At 43.1% G+C, this 13,104-nt stretch overlaps 1 protein-coding gene across 1 annotated transcript in view; it reads right to left on the reverse strand.

Moving 5' to 3' along the window:
* The window catches only part of LOC104495751 (transmembrane protein 2-like), a 47,643-nt gene that overhangs the window by 13,982 nt on the left and 20,557 nt on the right, over window positions 1-13,104 (reverse strand). Inside the window, exon 14 of the mRNA XM_010138761.1 lies at window positions 6,407-6,615. Within this exon, the coding sequence (XP_010137063.1) occupies window positions 6,407-6,615 (209 nt within the window). The remainder of the gene's footprint in view (window positions 1-6,406; window positions 6,616-13,104) is intronic.

A 13,104-nucleotide genomic window follows, 5' to 3' on the forward strand; every position in this document is an offset into this window, starting at 1 on the left:
TTTCCCTTGAACCCATGTTTCCCACTGGCTCCCTACAGCTGTCGCTCACTCCTCCTCTTTCTCTAGATTTCCTTTGAATTTTCCGCCTTCAACTCAAATTCATTAAACACACCCAACCCCCCTGCAATAACAAACACAGCTACTGGGTCAACATCCAGCAATTTTTTTCAGGACCTTGTTATTAAGGATAGACTCTTCTGGAAGACCTCTTGCTGCGGGGATAATAAGTTAGGTATGCGCTTAGCTAACTAGAGTAGTGTGTTTTGGGATTTAAATGCCTTTCCTAAATGTTGCCATTTAAGAAATACCATTAAAAATTCAAAAGCGTAAGCCATCTCTTAAAACAAATTAAAAATTTTGGTTTTACCCACAAGCCTCCTTAGGCAAAAAGAATGATTTTTGCTTTTGTGAAGCTCGACAAATTGTAGAGGGGATCCTGCCCTGAGGTACGCTTCTGCTGGTGCTCATGAAACCAGGGTCTGACTCAGCCAGCATTTGGCTCACAGACAACTGTATTCAAGTAAAAATAAGAACTTCCTGCATTTAAATACAGTACATAATCTTATCATCCTTTTTTCCACCCTACATGCCTTCATAGAGGAATCACATCCTAATTCAATTTGTATCTTTTTTAATGCATTCCCAGATAGTCTACTGCTGACTACTGTGTATTTTGTACTATTCTGCTGCTGTGCCTCCGATGCATGTCAGGTCAGGAGAGGCTGGTCACCCTGAGGAGCCCCAGTCCCTGTTCCACGTGCCAGGACGAGGGTGAAAGCAAGGAAAAACCATCAGGTTTCATGTGCCAGGCTTCAGAGTGACAAGCAGCCTGGTTTGCCACGGCCATCTGCGGACTGTCTGATGCTCTAATTCATGCTGTAAAAAGATCAGCTCAGGAAAGACATCTCTCCTCAGAGTTACCTTGTTAATCCTGGCTGCTGACAGGGGGTGCACTGGAAGCACAAGTCATGGAGGACAGAGAGCAGCAAGGGATGCTGGCAGGAGGCAAAACCGAGGACTTGGAACCACTGGAACGTGGCACTGTCAGCAGCCGCTTCAGCCCAGCTCTACTAAAATGGTGCAACCTGCAACCTGCAGCCTGGGGATCTGGCAAATGTTTTAGCTTTTTTCTGATTTTAAAAAAAAATATCGTGTGGTTTTTCACCCACAGGTTGATCTGTGGGTAATTTAAGGGATTTAAATAGACAGAAGGGAATTCAAATATATCTGCTGACTTCTGTGTTGTGAGGATGATTAACTTTGAATTACAGATGTTATCAGGAGAAGCAGGCTATGAAACCCAAGTAATGCTTTACTTATTATTATTGGAAAAGCACTGGTGTTACTTGTATTACATCCAGATCTGGGGATCGAGGTCAGAGCTCATGTACGTACAAGAACAAGAAAGCAGTCATAGGCTTACACTGTTAGTTCCACTCTGAAATACTAATTTTTGCCTTCCTGTGCATTTATCAATCTGGGAAGCAAGAGGAATAGCTCATTTAAAGCTCATGAAAGAGCTCATGAAACAGAAATAATTCAGGAAATATCCATACACCAGGCAAGTCTGCAACAAGCACGTTCTAGCCTTGTCTCATCATCTTTGTTTTCCTCCAGACTTTGTCACCGCTAAGGAATTTAATCACAAAAATGACAAGTAGCTGAAAGTATGAATCAGATTGGCGCTGAATAAGAAGCCATAGGACCTACCTACCTACCCTCACAAATACAAATACAACGAGTTCCCCGGAGTCTCAGTGCAGACACGGGCTGCGTAAGTTTGCTTGCACTGAAATCTCCACCTTTGGATAGGTTGCAACATCCTGGAGGCTTTATATCACCCAGTGTCCAAAGGCTCTGGTATTTTTAATGCAGAATTTGGACACCAGCTCATTCCAGGCTCTTGAATTTTCAGGTAATTAAGATTATTCACTGGTGTATATGATAACAAGCCCTAGCACAGAACTCCAGCCTAGCACGTCCAGGGGTTGGGCAGTGCACCTGTGCCCATCCCTGCACAAACACCGTAGCAGAGGAAAGGCTGGACAAATCCCAAGCACACACGTGGATGTCTGCCCTTTTGTGTGCTGTTGACAAGAAACTTGGCCTTCCCGTGCCTTTTTTTTTTTTAAAGGCTCTTATAAGAATCCAGCTCCCGTGACAAAGCACCAAAAAACTTCATATAGTACAAGCCTCACTGTTCCCTTCCAGGTGAAACTAAGAGGATGCCAACAAAGAGAGCCTGAGGAAGGTTGCCTTGCACGGTCCTTGGAGCCAGCATCTGTCAGGAGAGGTGCAGTACAGAGGAAAGACCCTGCTTGCAGGTCTGTGACAACCTACCTTCAGAAAACACCCTCTTTATAGTATTAGCTGCTTACATTTTCCCAAATTCCTTCTGTTGAACCACAGCAGAGAGCCCTAATAAGGGCAAACCTTTCCCTCTGAGCCTTAACAGACCAAGCACAGAGATACTTGCTTGTGCTCATTAAAAACAAGGAATGTTTATTCTAATTGCCACTGCTTTTCAGGCGGCTACTACAACACAACTTATTAGGCTGTACTTCAGATACGTGCTTTGAGGAGATTTAACTCTTATCTTTAGATGTGCTGATAGCACAAAGCAGCCTGGCTGATTCACTGAACAGCACTGTGCCTTTGATAACAGTATTTGCCTTAGCTGCTTCTGCGATTAGGAACTTTGCACAGGCACAAAGCCTAGGTTGTTAAACTGAAGGGCTTCATTTCTGACTCTGTTTACTGTATGAAGTGCCAATCTTTGTACTGTTTTCCAGCACCTGAAGGGAGACACTTACTTGCAACCAAATAATGTTTCCCATGCTCTCCTCTTGGCTTACCAACCTCTTCCCCCTCTCATAACAAGCTTGACGCTCTCGACAGGCCTTTGTGCTTCAGGATAGTAATTTTGAGGAAACACCTTTAATCATACTTCTGTGAAGCAGAGAAAAACTCCAAGAAAACACACAAACAGCTCTGAGGGAAGAGAAACTGCTCCAACAAAGAGATGGAGCCCATGGAGAACGGGTTTGAGGTCTCCATTCATGAAGGTTTTATACACGCTTCATGACCGATGAAAGTAATTCTCATCAGATCTGGCCTGGTTCTGGAGTACACTTCATTCCTGGTCATTAAAATCCCAGCTGGCGCTCCCTTGTTCACTTGCCAAAACATTGAGGAGTTACATGTCCTGCATTACCTCTTTCCAGAAGCATCAATATCCAGCTGCCTTCTCATCCTCCCAGGGAAACTCCCAGCCTTTAGACAAACAACCCTATCTATAGCTTGAAAAGGCATTTCTGCTGAGACAGCTCTGTTCCCCAGCAGCACGAAAACACAGCCTGCGGGTCTCCACCACGGCCCATCAGTCAGCTAGTGACACCGCTACTCTGGCAGATGCAAACAAGTATCTCTCATTGGGAAGGAAGCTGGCCTGTGTTAAACGGCTCATTTGCAGCACATGGCCACAGATGGCAGCACGTGGAGACAGCAATGCTGCTTGGTTTAGCTACATGTTTTGATGGAAGTGAAGAAACTGAAGCATTACTCTAAACATGGTTTGAATCAGTGCGAGGATGATGCAAATGCTGCTGCAACTCTTCAGGTGCCCACGGAAGAAAGAAAAAGATCTGCCTGGTGACTGTACTCTAACTGGTGTCCTCCTCTGATGAGTAAATCCACACAAATGGGGCCTCTGAACTCACTGGGCATGATTTGCAGCCTGAAGGAAGCAGCGCTGCCAGTTGCAGCTGACTCATGTGAATTCATCCCGAGCAGCTCCTGCCCTCCTCAGGAATCTGGACATTCCAGTCTTTTCATAGACGTCTGAACTGGCATGACTTATACTGGGTCTTTCTACAGTGCTTCGGAGGCAGGGAAAGCGTTAATCATGCAACTATTCAACATCAGTGCTATGCCTGACCTCCACAGAAATCCAAATCCTGGTACACATCTCCCTGTCGAATTCCTCATTTCCCCTTCTGACCTTCCTTTAGCCAGCGTAGAGCAAATCACTCCAGAAGCATGAGGGCTGCCTAGCTGCAAAGGCAGCCTCCTGGATATATCTATCCATCATTTTACAATGACAAGACTAAAAATAGTTTAATTGTTCACTCCGGTCTTGTCTGAAATCATTAATGCCAGAATATTGCTGTTAAAATTCTTGAAACATTTATTTTTATTTGCATCACGTATTCTGCGCAGATGTTACGATGTTAAGAGCTTGTTTTCTGGCAGATTATTCAGTATTTGGGATTAAAAAAGAAAAAACCAAACATAAAGCCACTTGAGATAGGTAAAAGTCTTCCCTGATTTTCTAAACGATTACTCTGGGCTCCACAACCTGACATTTCTTCCAGCCCAGAAATGATTGGAATACAATGTTTAATAAAGGGCATACATGGAACTGCTTAGGCAGGCATGTGTTTTCCTTCAAATTCCTAAATCCTCTTTTTCACTTCAATCCCTTCACCCTTCCCCAGGAATCACGTTTCTCCATATTTTTGCACACAGCCTGGACACTTCACTACTGCCATTGCATCAGCCTTAAGTCTCACATTAGTTAGCATCCAACATACTTGAGGTGTACACAGAGCAGCCACACATTTCATTCCCAATTATTTCATAGCAAGATGCTCTAAATCAAATGAAGTAAAATTGTGGTTTTACTTTGTTACAGTGTATTTCTTGTTCATAGTTCTTCAAAACATTTACCTTGCCAACTGTTTCTGGATCAGAAAAATCTACAAACATCTACCCTGCTCAAATAACTAGTTTCACACAAGACAAAGAGAACCACAACCACATTGTGGTTTTCAATAGGAAAAAGTAGTTAAGTTGCTGATGAACAAGAGCTAAACTTCAAGCTGAGTTTTATCAAAGACCATGTGCAGTCTTCGAATTTGAATCTGTGCTTGAAGACTGCGGGCCAAAGCTTTAGCAAATATTAATTGGCACAGTGATAGAGTAACCACCGATTACTCAGCATAAGAATTAGCTCTGCAAGTGCAAGGAAATAGCTAATATATATATTCATATATGTAAATTAATATGGAAAACAGTTACTTAATTCTAATCATTCCTCTGTGACGGGAGTGTTCAAACACTGATCCTCCAGTGGCTTGGTCATGGCCCTGCAGCTAGTACATTTTTAAATCAAGAGGACCGGGTATATGTCGCTCGCCACAATGGGCGTGTGTAAAGAGGAAACGTTGCTCTTCTCAGCTACGTTCTCATGGAACTTCACAGTTAAAGTAAGGACAGTATTTTTCTCAAATTTCTTCAGCTCCAAAGTTCAGGGGAATTAAAGAGAGCTCAAGCTTTTGCCAAAACTATCCTAAGCTAAAACCACATCAGTGACACGCTGCTGGAGGAGCAGAGGGTGGGTGTGGGATTTGATGGGTAATACTGGATGGACTTGGGAACCCACCAGATTTCCCAGCAGTTCTGCTTCACGTTCTCGGTGCCTCTGACTTCCTTCGTGTCAACTATGTAAAACCTGCTTTGCAGATCCGAGCCTGTGTGTGGCTGGGTTGTGTGTAATCATGAAAGAATTCATTTGCATGCCTCTGTCCTTCCACTGTGTTGCGTTTTTACCAATAACCGAGGAGTCACATGAACTGCGGAACCCAAGGCAATGGCCAGGTTTTTTTGTGGTGCTCATCTCTTCAGCATCCTAGCTCTGCACACCACGGCAATGTCTGTCACTGCCAAGCGGGCTGGGTTGCAGGGCTCTCTCCTAACAGTTGTACCAGTGCAAAGCACAAGTAATTTCACTAAAGTAAGAAGACCAGTACTAAAACCCATAAATGAGATTATGCAAAATGAAACAGATTGCAAGGGAAAAAAGTAGTATCTAAAATGGATATACTCTACTTTTATACAACACTAGAAGAAAACATGGGAAATAAATACAGCACAGCCTACAATTTTGCTGTACTGAGTCCTAACATTTTAAAACTTTATGTAAAAAGAAACAGCGATCACAGTGCTGTTTGGATTACAGAAGATGCAAAGCTCTCTGCACATTCTGATGTATTTCTGCACTTTATATATATATATGGGAGATAAATTATGTGTGCAGCAGCTAGTACAAACAAACGAACAAGAGCCAGAGCATTTCTGGAGGAATTTCAGGGACAGAAGGCCAGGACTCACTTGGATTCTATTTCAAAACTTTCTGGAAAGAGAAACATTTCTGCACATCAAAAAAAAGCTGAATAAAGTGAAAGCAGAGGCATCTCTTTGCATCAGTAAGTGCCAGCCATTAACACCTTGCTTCTCAGAAACTGGTGAGACATTTGAAAGATCGCTTGTGAACAACCTGGGAAACTGCTAAAGCTCCAACCACTTGAAAACAGAACATTTTCTAACAACACAGGGCAGTCAGTACCTGTTGAAGTTGATAGGGTACAGGATAATATCCTCAGGTGCTCTGCCATCCCACTGGATGATATAAGCCTGTTCCAGCATGACGACGGGCTGGTACTGCTGGTATGGTGCTCCTCTGTTCACGCCTTGCAGCCGCAAGGGATGGGAGTGGTACGTGGCTCTGGCAATGGATAAGGTCAGATTCTCGGGGCGTCTGGCCTGAATATAGAGCTGAGGGTGAAAGGAAAATGACACATGTATCCCTTAAACCAGCCAGGCACAGCCATAACATGTGCATTTGATCATCATTGCCTGTGAATGGTTTTTTGCCAATGAAGAGCTCAGAACACTTGGAAAGTCATTGAAACACTTCCAGTTCAAATAAAAAGGTAAAACAGAAATAGCATCTGCAGCCGTTCACGGGGACACCCTGAAGTGAAATATGAATTGCACAGTGCCATAAAAATGTGCACTATTCAAAATCTTAAGGGAGAAATATAATCAAGGAAATATTGCAAAGTTACTCTTTTTTTTTTATTACGAATTCAAACAAACTGCACTTTAAAAAACAGGCTTATTCCATTGAAAATCCAGAAGATTCTTAAGTTATTTCCATGGGTTTTGGATTAGGTCCAATTATCTAATGGAATTCACATCTTCACTCTCCAGTAGCAGTCTAGGCTGAAATTTTGGAGCCTAAGACTCAGTGGCCTGACTATCCAACCTTGTAGACCCTGTTCCACAGAGTGCTCTTCTGTGCAGGCACCAAGGGATGCCCTTGGCCTGTAGTTCAACTCTGCAGGGCAATTACAAAACTACACTCTGGGTATGTGCTTTTTCTGTCCCGCCATCACCCAAATGAAGGCCGAATCATGTGGCACACGCTAGTTCTAAGGCTGAATGCATGATGTTCACCTGCTTCCCCCCATGTAAAATTCCAGTGCAAAAGGAGGATGCGCAGCTAGTCACTGATCTGTCTCGGCACGCAGGGTTGTAGCAGACAGCTTGTCATATTCCCTGAAGGGTTTTGAATGCACTGAGGTCAGGTGAGGACACCTGTAATCCCGCTTCCTTCACTATCCTGCAGCGTAGAATAGTGCTCTTTGCATCAAGAACTTAAAACACCCAAAATATAAAATAAAAATAAAAATCCCTGTCAGCTCAAAATTGTCTAAGCTTCTACATGAGATTCCATCCAGCAAAATTACTTTTAAACTCAATTTCTGTCTTTGAAGTAGATCAAAAATGGAGGCAGTAGTCTCTTAAAAGACTTTAATACTGCAGGCAAGGATACGAGCACAGCCAAGACCAGCAGAGAGGGCGAGGTTCCATCTATCAGGATATCCACCTCCTAATGCAGGGCTGTGAGACCTTGGCCCCTCACATCTCTATCTGTTTCTCTTCCTCTTGTTTACACGGTTTGAAAGCTCTTCAGAAACTGACTATCTCTCACTGGTTTATATATGGGAGTATTTCAGCTGGGGTTGCAGAAAGTTCAGCTCCCAGTGGATCCCAGAATTGCATTAAACAGAATTTTTTCCTGATGGTTGAAACTATTGATCAAGTAACTCACTCCAAACAATCTCTGAAGAGCAGCCCATTTGCTCGCTCTTGATGGATCAAGGAAGAATACATTATTTTTACAGTCTGACAAAAGACCTTTTTTATTACAAAACCAAGGAGAAAAACCTATTTTCCCTTCACATTTGAACCCTGATTGGAAAGTCAGTAACGTGCAATGCAATAAACCTCATTTCAATCTCATTTGTCCCCACTCAGTGGGGTAGTGATGAGGTCAGAGCAGGCGATCAGTAAGGTCTCTTCGGACCTGAAATCCCATCAATGTATTAATTGTTCTCAATCCAAACAGCATTTTCTGACAAAGAATGATTGGAATGAACTCTGATACTGCAAAATAATAGCCCACTTGTGTCTTTCTGGATAAAAGGTGAGAGTTTCTGTCCTATCACCGTACACTTTGTTATTATATCCTTCTGTTACATGTCTCCAGCAAGCACAGAATGTTAAGGTGGTAGCTGCTGTGCACTTATTACAAAATTAAATGCACCACTTATAAAACAAGCCAAGAAATGAAGGTAACGCATTCAGTGAGCCCCAAAAGTTCCTAAATTACAGACTACCAAGAAGAAAAGGTTCCTATATAGCAATCTAGATGCTGCATGAAGAGACTCTTTTGCCCAGATGGAGCACCACTAAGTCAACAGGACTGGGACTGGGAGCAGGGACTAGCTGAGATGTTTCCTGCAGCAGCCGGGCTCAGCTCTGGAATGACAGTCGTGGCAGTTTGGCTTTCTTTTGCCCAGAAAGCAGCACCCCACATTTTCCCATTCATCCCTTTCTCTAGGCCTCTTCCCTCACTCGAGGGAACAAGGGACAAGAGAGGAATCCAATCCCTATCCATGAAATCCCTGACCTCCCTTCTGTGATGCTGACTCGTGTCAGTCCTAGCACTTGTTTTTTGTTACCTCTTCCAGTCTGCAGTCAAGCCCAACAGATTACTTTAGACAAATTCCATAAGAATCATCCACCTACAGGCTACATTTAATTACCAATGAGATGAATGAAGTAAAAGGAACCCTTTGCACCCCACTGGCCCCAGGTAGGTGTAACATCAGCTGGTGTCCCACCATAGCGCTCCCAGGATGTCACAACATTGCCTCTCTCTTCCTTAGCCTTTACTCTGTGACACCTTGAACTGAACTTGGAAAACTTTATCACTTTTCTTCCTTGTATGCACCTTTGCAGGAGCAAAAAAAGAAAAAAAAAGAGTAACATGAGAATTTTTTGTAGAATGAAAAATCCATCTTCCTTAGCAACACCTCCGTAATTTTTGGTTAGCTCTATCAAAATATTTAAGAGAAGAAAGTGGGTCATAAAGATACTTTAAAATATGAGAAGTGGTGACAGCTTAATGTAGTAGGAGAAGCAGAGCTAGTTAAAACGTTATAAAACAGGAGCCTTCTACTTGCCTGGATGGTTTAATGGACACCGTTGTCATTTTAGCTGCTTAACACTTCATGCTAAAAAGATGTGTCAGGTTTCCCTGTGCTCACATGGCGATTTTCCCGAGTAGGTTGTGAAACTGAGAAGATAAGTTCTTTTAAAATTCATGGGGGATCTGCTATCCGACTGGATAGACAGTATGAAGAGAAGCAACATGCAAAGGATTGGAACAGAAAATCTTGGTTTCTGAGACAAGGTTTGCTTGCTTTCTAGTTTCTTTAACCTTGCTTTTGTCCTGCTGTGCTGACAGCTGTCAAGGTGGGGAAAAAGACCTTAAAATGAGAAGCTCACATCATACTTTCTCCCCTTCTGGTTGCTAGGACATGCTAGGATGTCACTGACATCAGCAAAACTGTTTTGATTTTCCATTGGTGTACATCAGATCAAAATTGGACCTCTTTGTCCGAAAACGGACACCATAGCTGAAAAACATCTTGCAGGCTTTTCCTTCTTCCCAGTCTGTGAGGTGCTGACAATCCTCAAGCACCTCTGATACCCTGGGATTGTATGGTTTTGCCTATGATTAGAAAGGCACCACCTGCTGCCTTGCACTTCTGGCTTGCTTTACATTCAGAAGCATCAGTATCAAACCCAGGTAGCAAGCACACAACAGCAGCTGAAGGTGTGTAACTGGATCAGAGCGGGATCGGAGGCAGGAACACTCCTATTGCAACCTTTCACTGCAAGAACAGAGTTAACATAAGTAGAATAATTTCTATTTCAGCTGCCCGCAGTCCTGTAGTGACTAAATGAACTGGTGGAAAATCAAAAGCATTTCTGAAAGTATTTTATAATAGCAAGGCATTATTTTTTTTAATCCAATGCTGTAGTCTCTTATGACTGTCTAACACCTTTTTAAGCTTATGGAAGAAAATAGCACGTATTGCCAAAACCTCTGCTTCTTTTAATAACTACTAATAAGAAAAATGAGAACTTTCACAGCGTCTTCTGATGAGTTGCTGTGAAGTTTGCAAGGAAGCAGTAATTGCACAGCTTCAACTGCCCAGTGGGAGCCAGGGCACTTCTCTTATGATTTATATAAAGCCCAGAAATGCTTTAGGAATCTCATGCACATTTTAACAAGTAATGTAGGTGCTGAGTAGGTGCTGAGTGCTGTTGGAAATCTCACCCACCTACACGGAAAGAACTATGGGATGATCCGCCCTCTACATTTTTCTTTTACTACCGGTTTTTGCAACAGCTGAAAGTCAAGTTGACAGGACACTGAGGACCTCAGTGCCCTGCTGACGGAGTCGGAATGACTCACAGAGACTGCCAGAAGATGTGGTGCTGCCAGCTCTTGTGATTTCCCTGGGAGTCTCCCCCTGTTTAGTGTTATTCCTCAAAGCCTCACTTGATTTACATGACAACACGAGGGTTTCAGCTGCCATTAAAAAGCAAAGGGCTTGGTCTTATTTGGACACCACCAACCCTACGGGCTGCAGATTCAAAAGGGGAGGACAAAAGGACCTGATAGTTCTTGATTGTGTAAATTTTGTGATTTGAGCTGGCCCCAGAACACTTCTTTGGTAGCAAAAGGAAACATTGGAGCCAAAGCATAAGACATTTCTTAGTGTTCCAGGCTGAGGGAAGGTCTTAGACACCATGTGAGGAAGGTGGCATGATGGTTCTTGGAGACAGTGAGGAGGAAGGGCCATGAACCGACATTAAGAAGGTGTGAATGTCACCCTCAGCTGCCAGATTAAAACACCTTCAGGAAAGTATATCCCCGGGATTTTGTGGACCTAGAAATGCTGCCAGAGGAATTGGTTTTTCCCAGGTGTTTCCTTTACTGGGCAAATGACCTCCAGGAGAAGAGCATGAGAATTGAATGAAAGAAACCAAGCAGAAAGGAATTAACCGAATCTAGGCACTTTGCTCAGAAAGCATTTGTCTGCAATGCTAGTCAAAGGGCTTGGACCTCTGAACCTTTGAAACCCACTTTTCCACACCAAGCGGCCCACCCATAGGCTGACTGTCTTGGGCTCAGTCACTATTTCCTTGAACTGAAAGGACGTTTTCACCTGCTTGCACTGGGGAAGAATAAAAGTTCTTCTCTACCAGAGCTTCGTGAAAAGGAAAAGAAAAACAGATTGTGTAATAGGGTTGCTAAGATCAAAGCAAACCATCTTTCGCTATAATTGGATTCACATTTTTAGGTTTTGATCTCAAGTATGACACTCCAAATTTAGCACACAAACAAATCAACAGTTAGTCAAGGTGCTGAGAATCAGGGTTAGGCTGAAAGAGTCCAACAATTACACCCTCCAAACTAAATCAAACCCTGCTGCACAGAACAATTTCTTCTACCTTGCACATGCATACATTTCCCTACCCAAAAACTCTAAAGTGAAGCATTTAATATGAACTTTACTCATCCTGCTGGATCCTCATTAGTTGAAAAATGCTGGTTAAGTAACGGATCCCAGAGAAGCAAATGTTTATGCTTGCCTAAACCTAGCCAAGGAAATTTTCTATGGTGGAAAAACTGCTTCACTATGTAGAGTGCCATAACCGGGAGGGTATTAATAGAAATAAAAATATAAATTCCTACTTGTTTACAATTCTGAATTTAACTGTTAGGTTGCCAGAGGAGAGAGGAGACAGAGCAAAACTAATGCCAAGGACAGAACCCTAATTCAATGGATGTGTTTCATAGGAGTCAAATTCTGTTTGTGCCTAGTCAATAGCAAACCAGGGGTTGTAAGTCTGGCGTCTGGACACTTAAATAGCAGCTCCTGCTCCCTGCTGTGCAACTAAAGCAAAGGCATATAAATCTTTTTTAGCTAAAGGAGACATATGAAATCTGGATTTGACTGTGCAGATATTATGTAGGCATAGAGGTCTCAAAGATAATTGCATTCCCAAAAGTTCCTTGCAGAAAGGCGGGCAAAGGGTTGCATCCAACTGTCCGAAGTGCAAGCCCACACATTACTAAACATCAGAGGAGCCACAGAGAAAGCACCGTCAGAAATCTCCCAATGTGAAAAATCCACAAGTCTAAGTTTGAAACCCATCCTGAGGTGCAACTGTAGGAAATCAGTCTCTGCTAATCCCCACACTCACAAAACCACGTGTTAAAAAGGGCACCCTGACAGGCTGCTCCTCCTGAGGCAATTTTAACACTGCCCGGTCTTCAGTGACTTCAGGTACTTTCATCCCACACTGTATCTGCTGATGTCAGGGCAATGTCTACTGACTCCCAATGAGACAAGAGTAGTGAATGGTTACCTGGGATTTGCAGCCCTTTCTGCCAAGGTGTTGACACCTCAGTTAAAGTCTCTAACTCAATTGTGCTGAAGAAAACTGCTGTGAAAGTGTAAGAACACCCTGATCTAAGACCGATCATCCCCAGTCAGTGATTTCTGGATGGGAAATAAGTGTGAATTTGTCTCTCAACCACCCATTTCACCATCCTGACCACAGTGGGATGTGTCAGAGAAGTAACACCTTCCATTACTGAAACTTGATTCACCAGACTTATCCACTAGAGCCCCATGACAGAGTGCACAAATGCCTGGAAGCAAGAACTAGAAAAGACCAAACTTTCCCAAACTCAATTTCAACTTGCAGCATCTTGTGGGCGAGGGGAAGAGATGGGGCTCCTTACAGCCACAGGTTGCAGGTGGCTACACAACAGGAGCTTTACCAAGTCCTTGGAAGATAACACTGAGAGAAGTAAAATTATACCAAATT

The sequence above is a fragment of the Buceros rhinoceros genome, unplaced genomic scaffold (genome assembly GCF_000710305.1).
Source record: "Buceros rhinoceros silvestris isolate BGI_N320 unplaced genomic scaffold, ASM71030v1 scaffold1196, whole genome shotgun sequence".
Taxonomy (NCBI): domain Eukaryota; kingdom Metazoa; phylum Chordata; class Aves; order Bucerotiformes; family Bucerotidae; genus Buceros; species Buceros rhinoceros.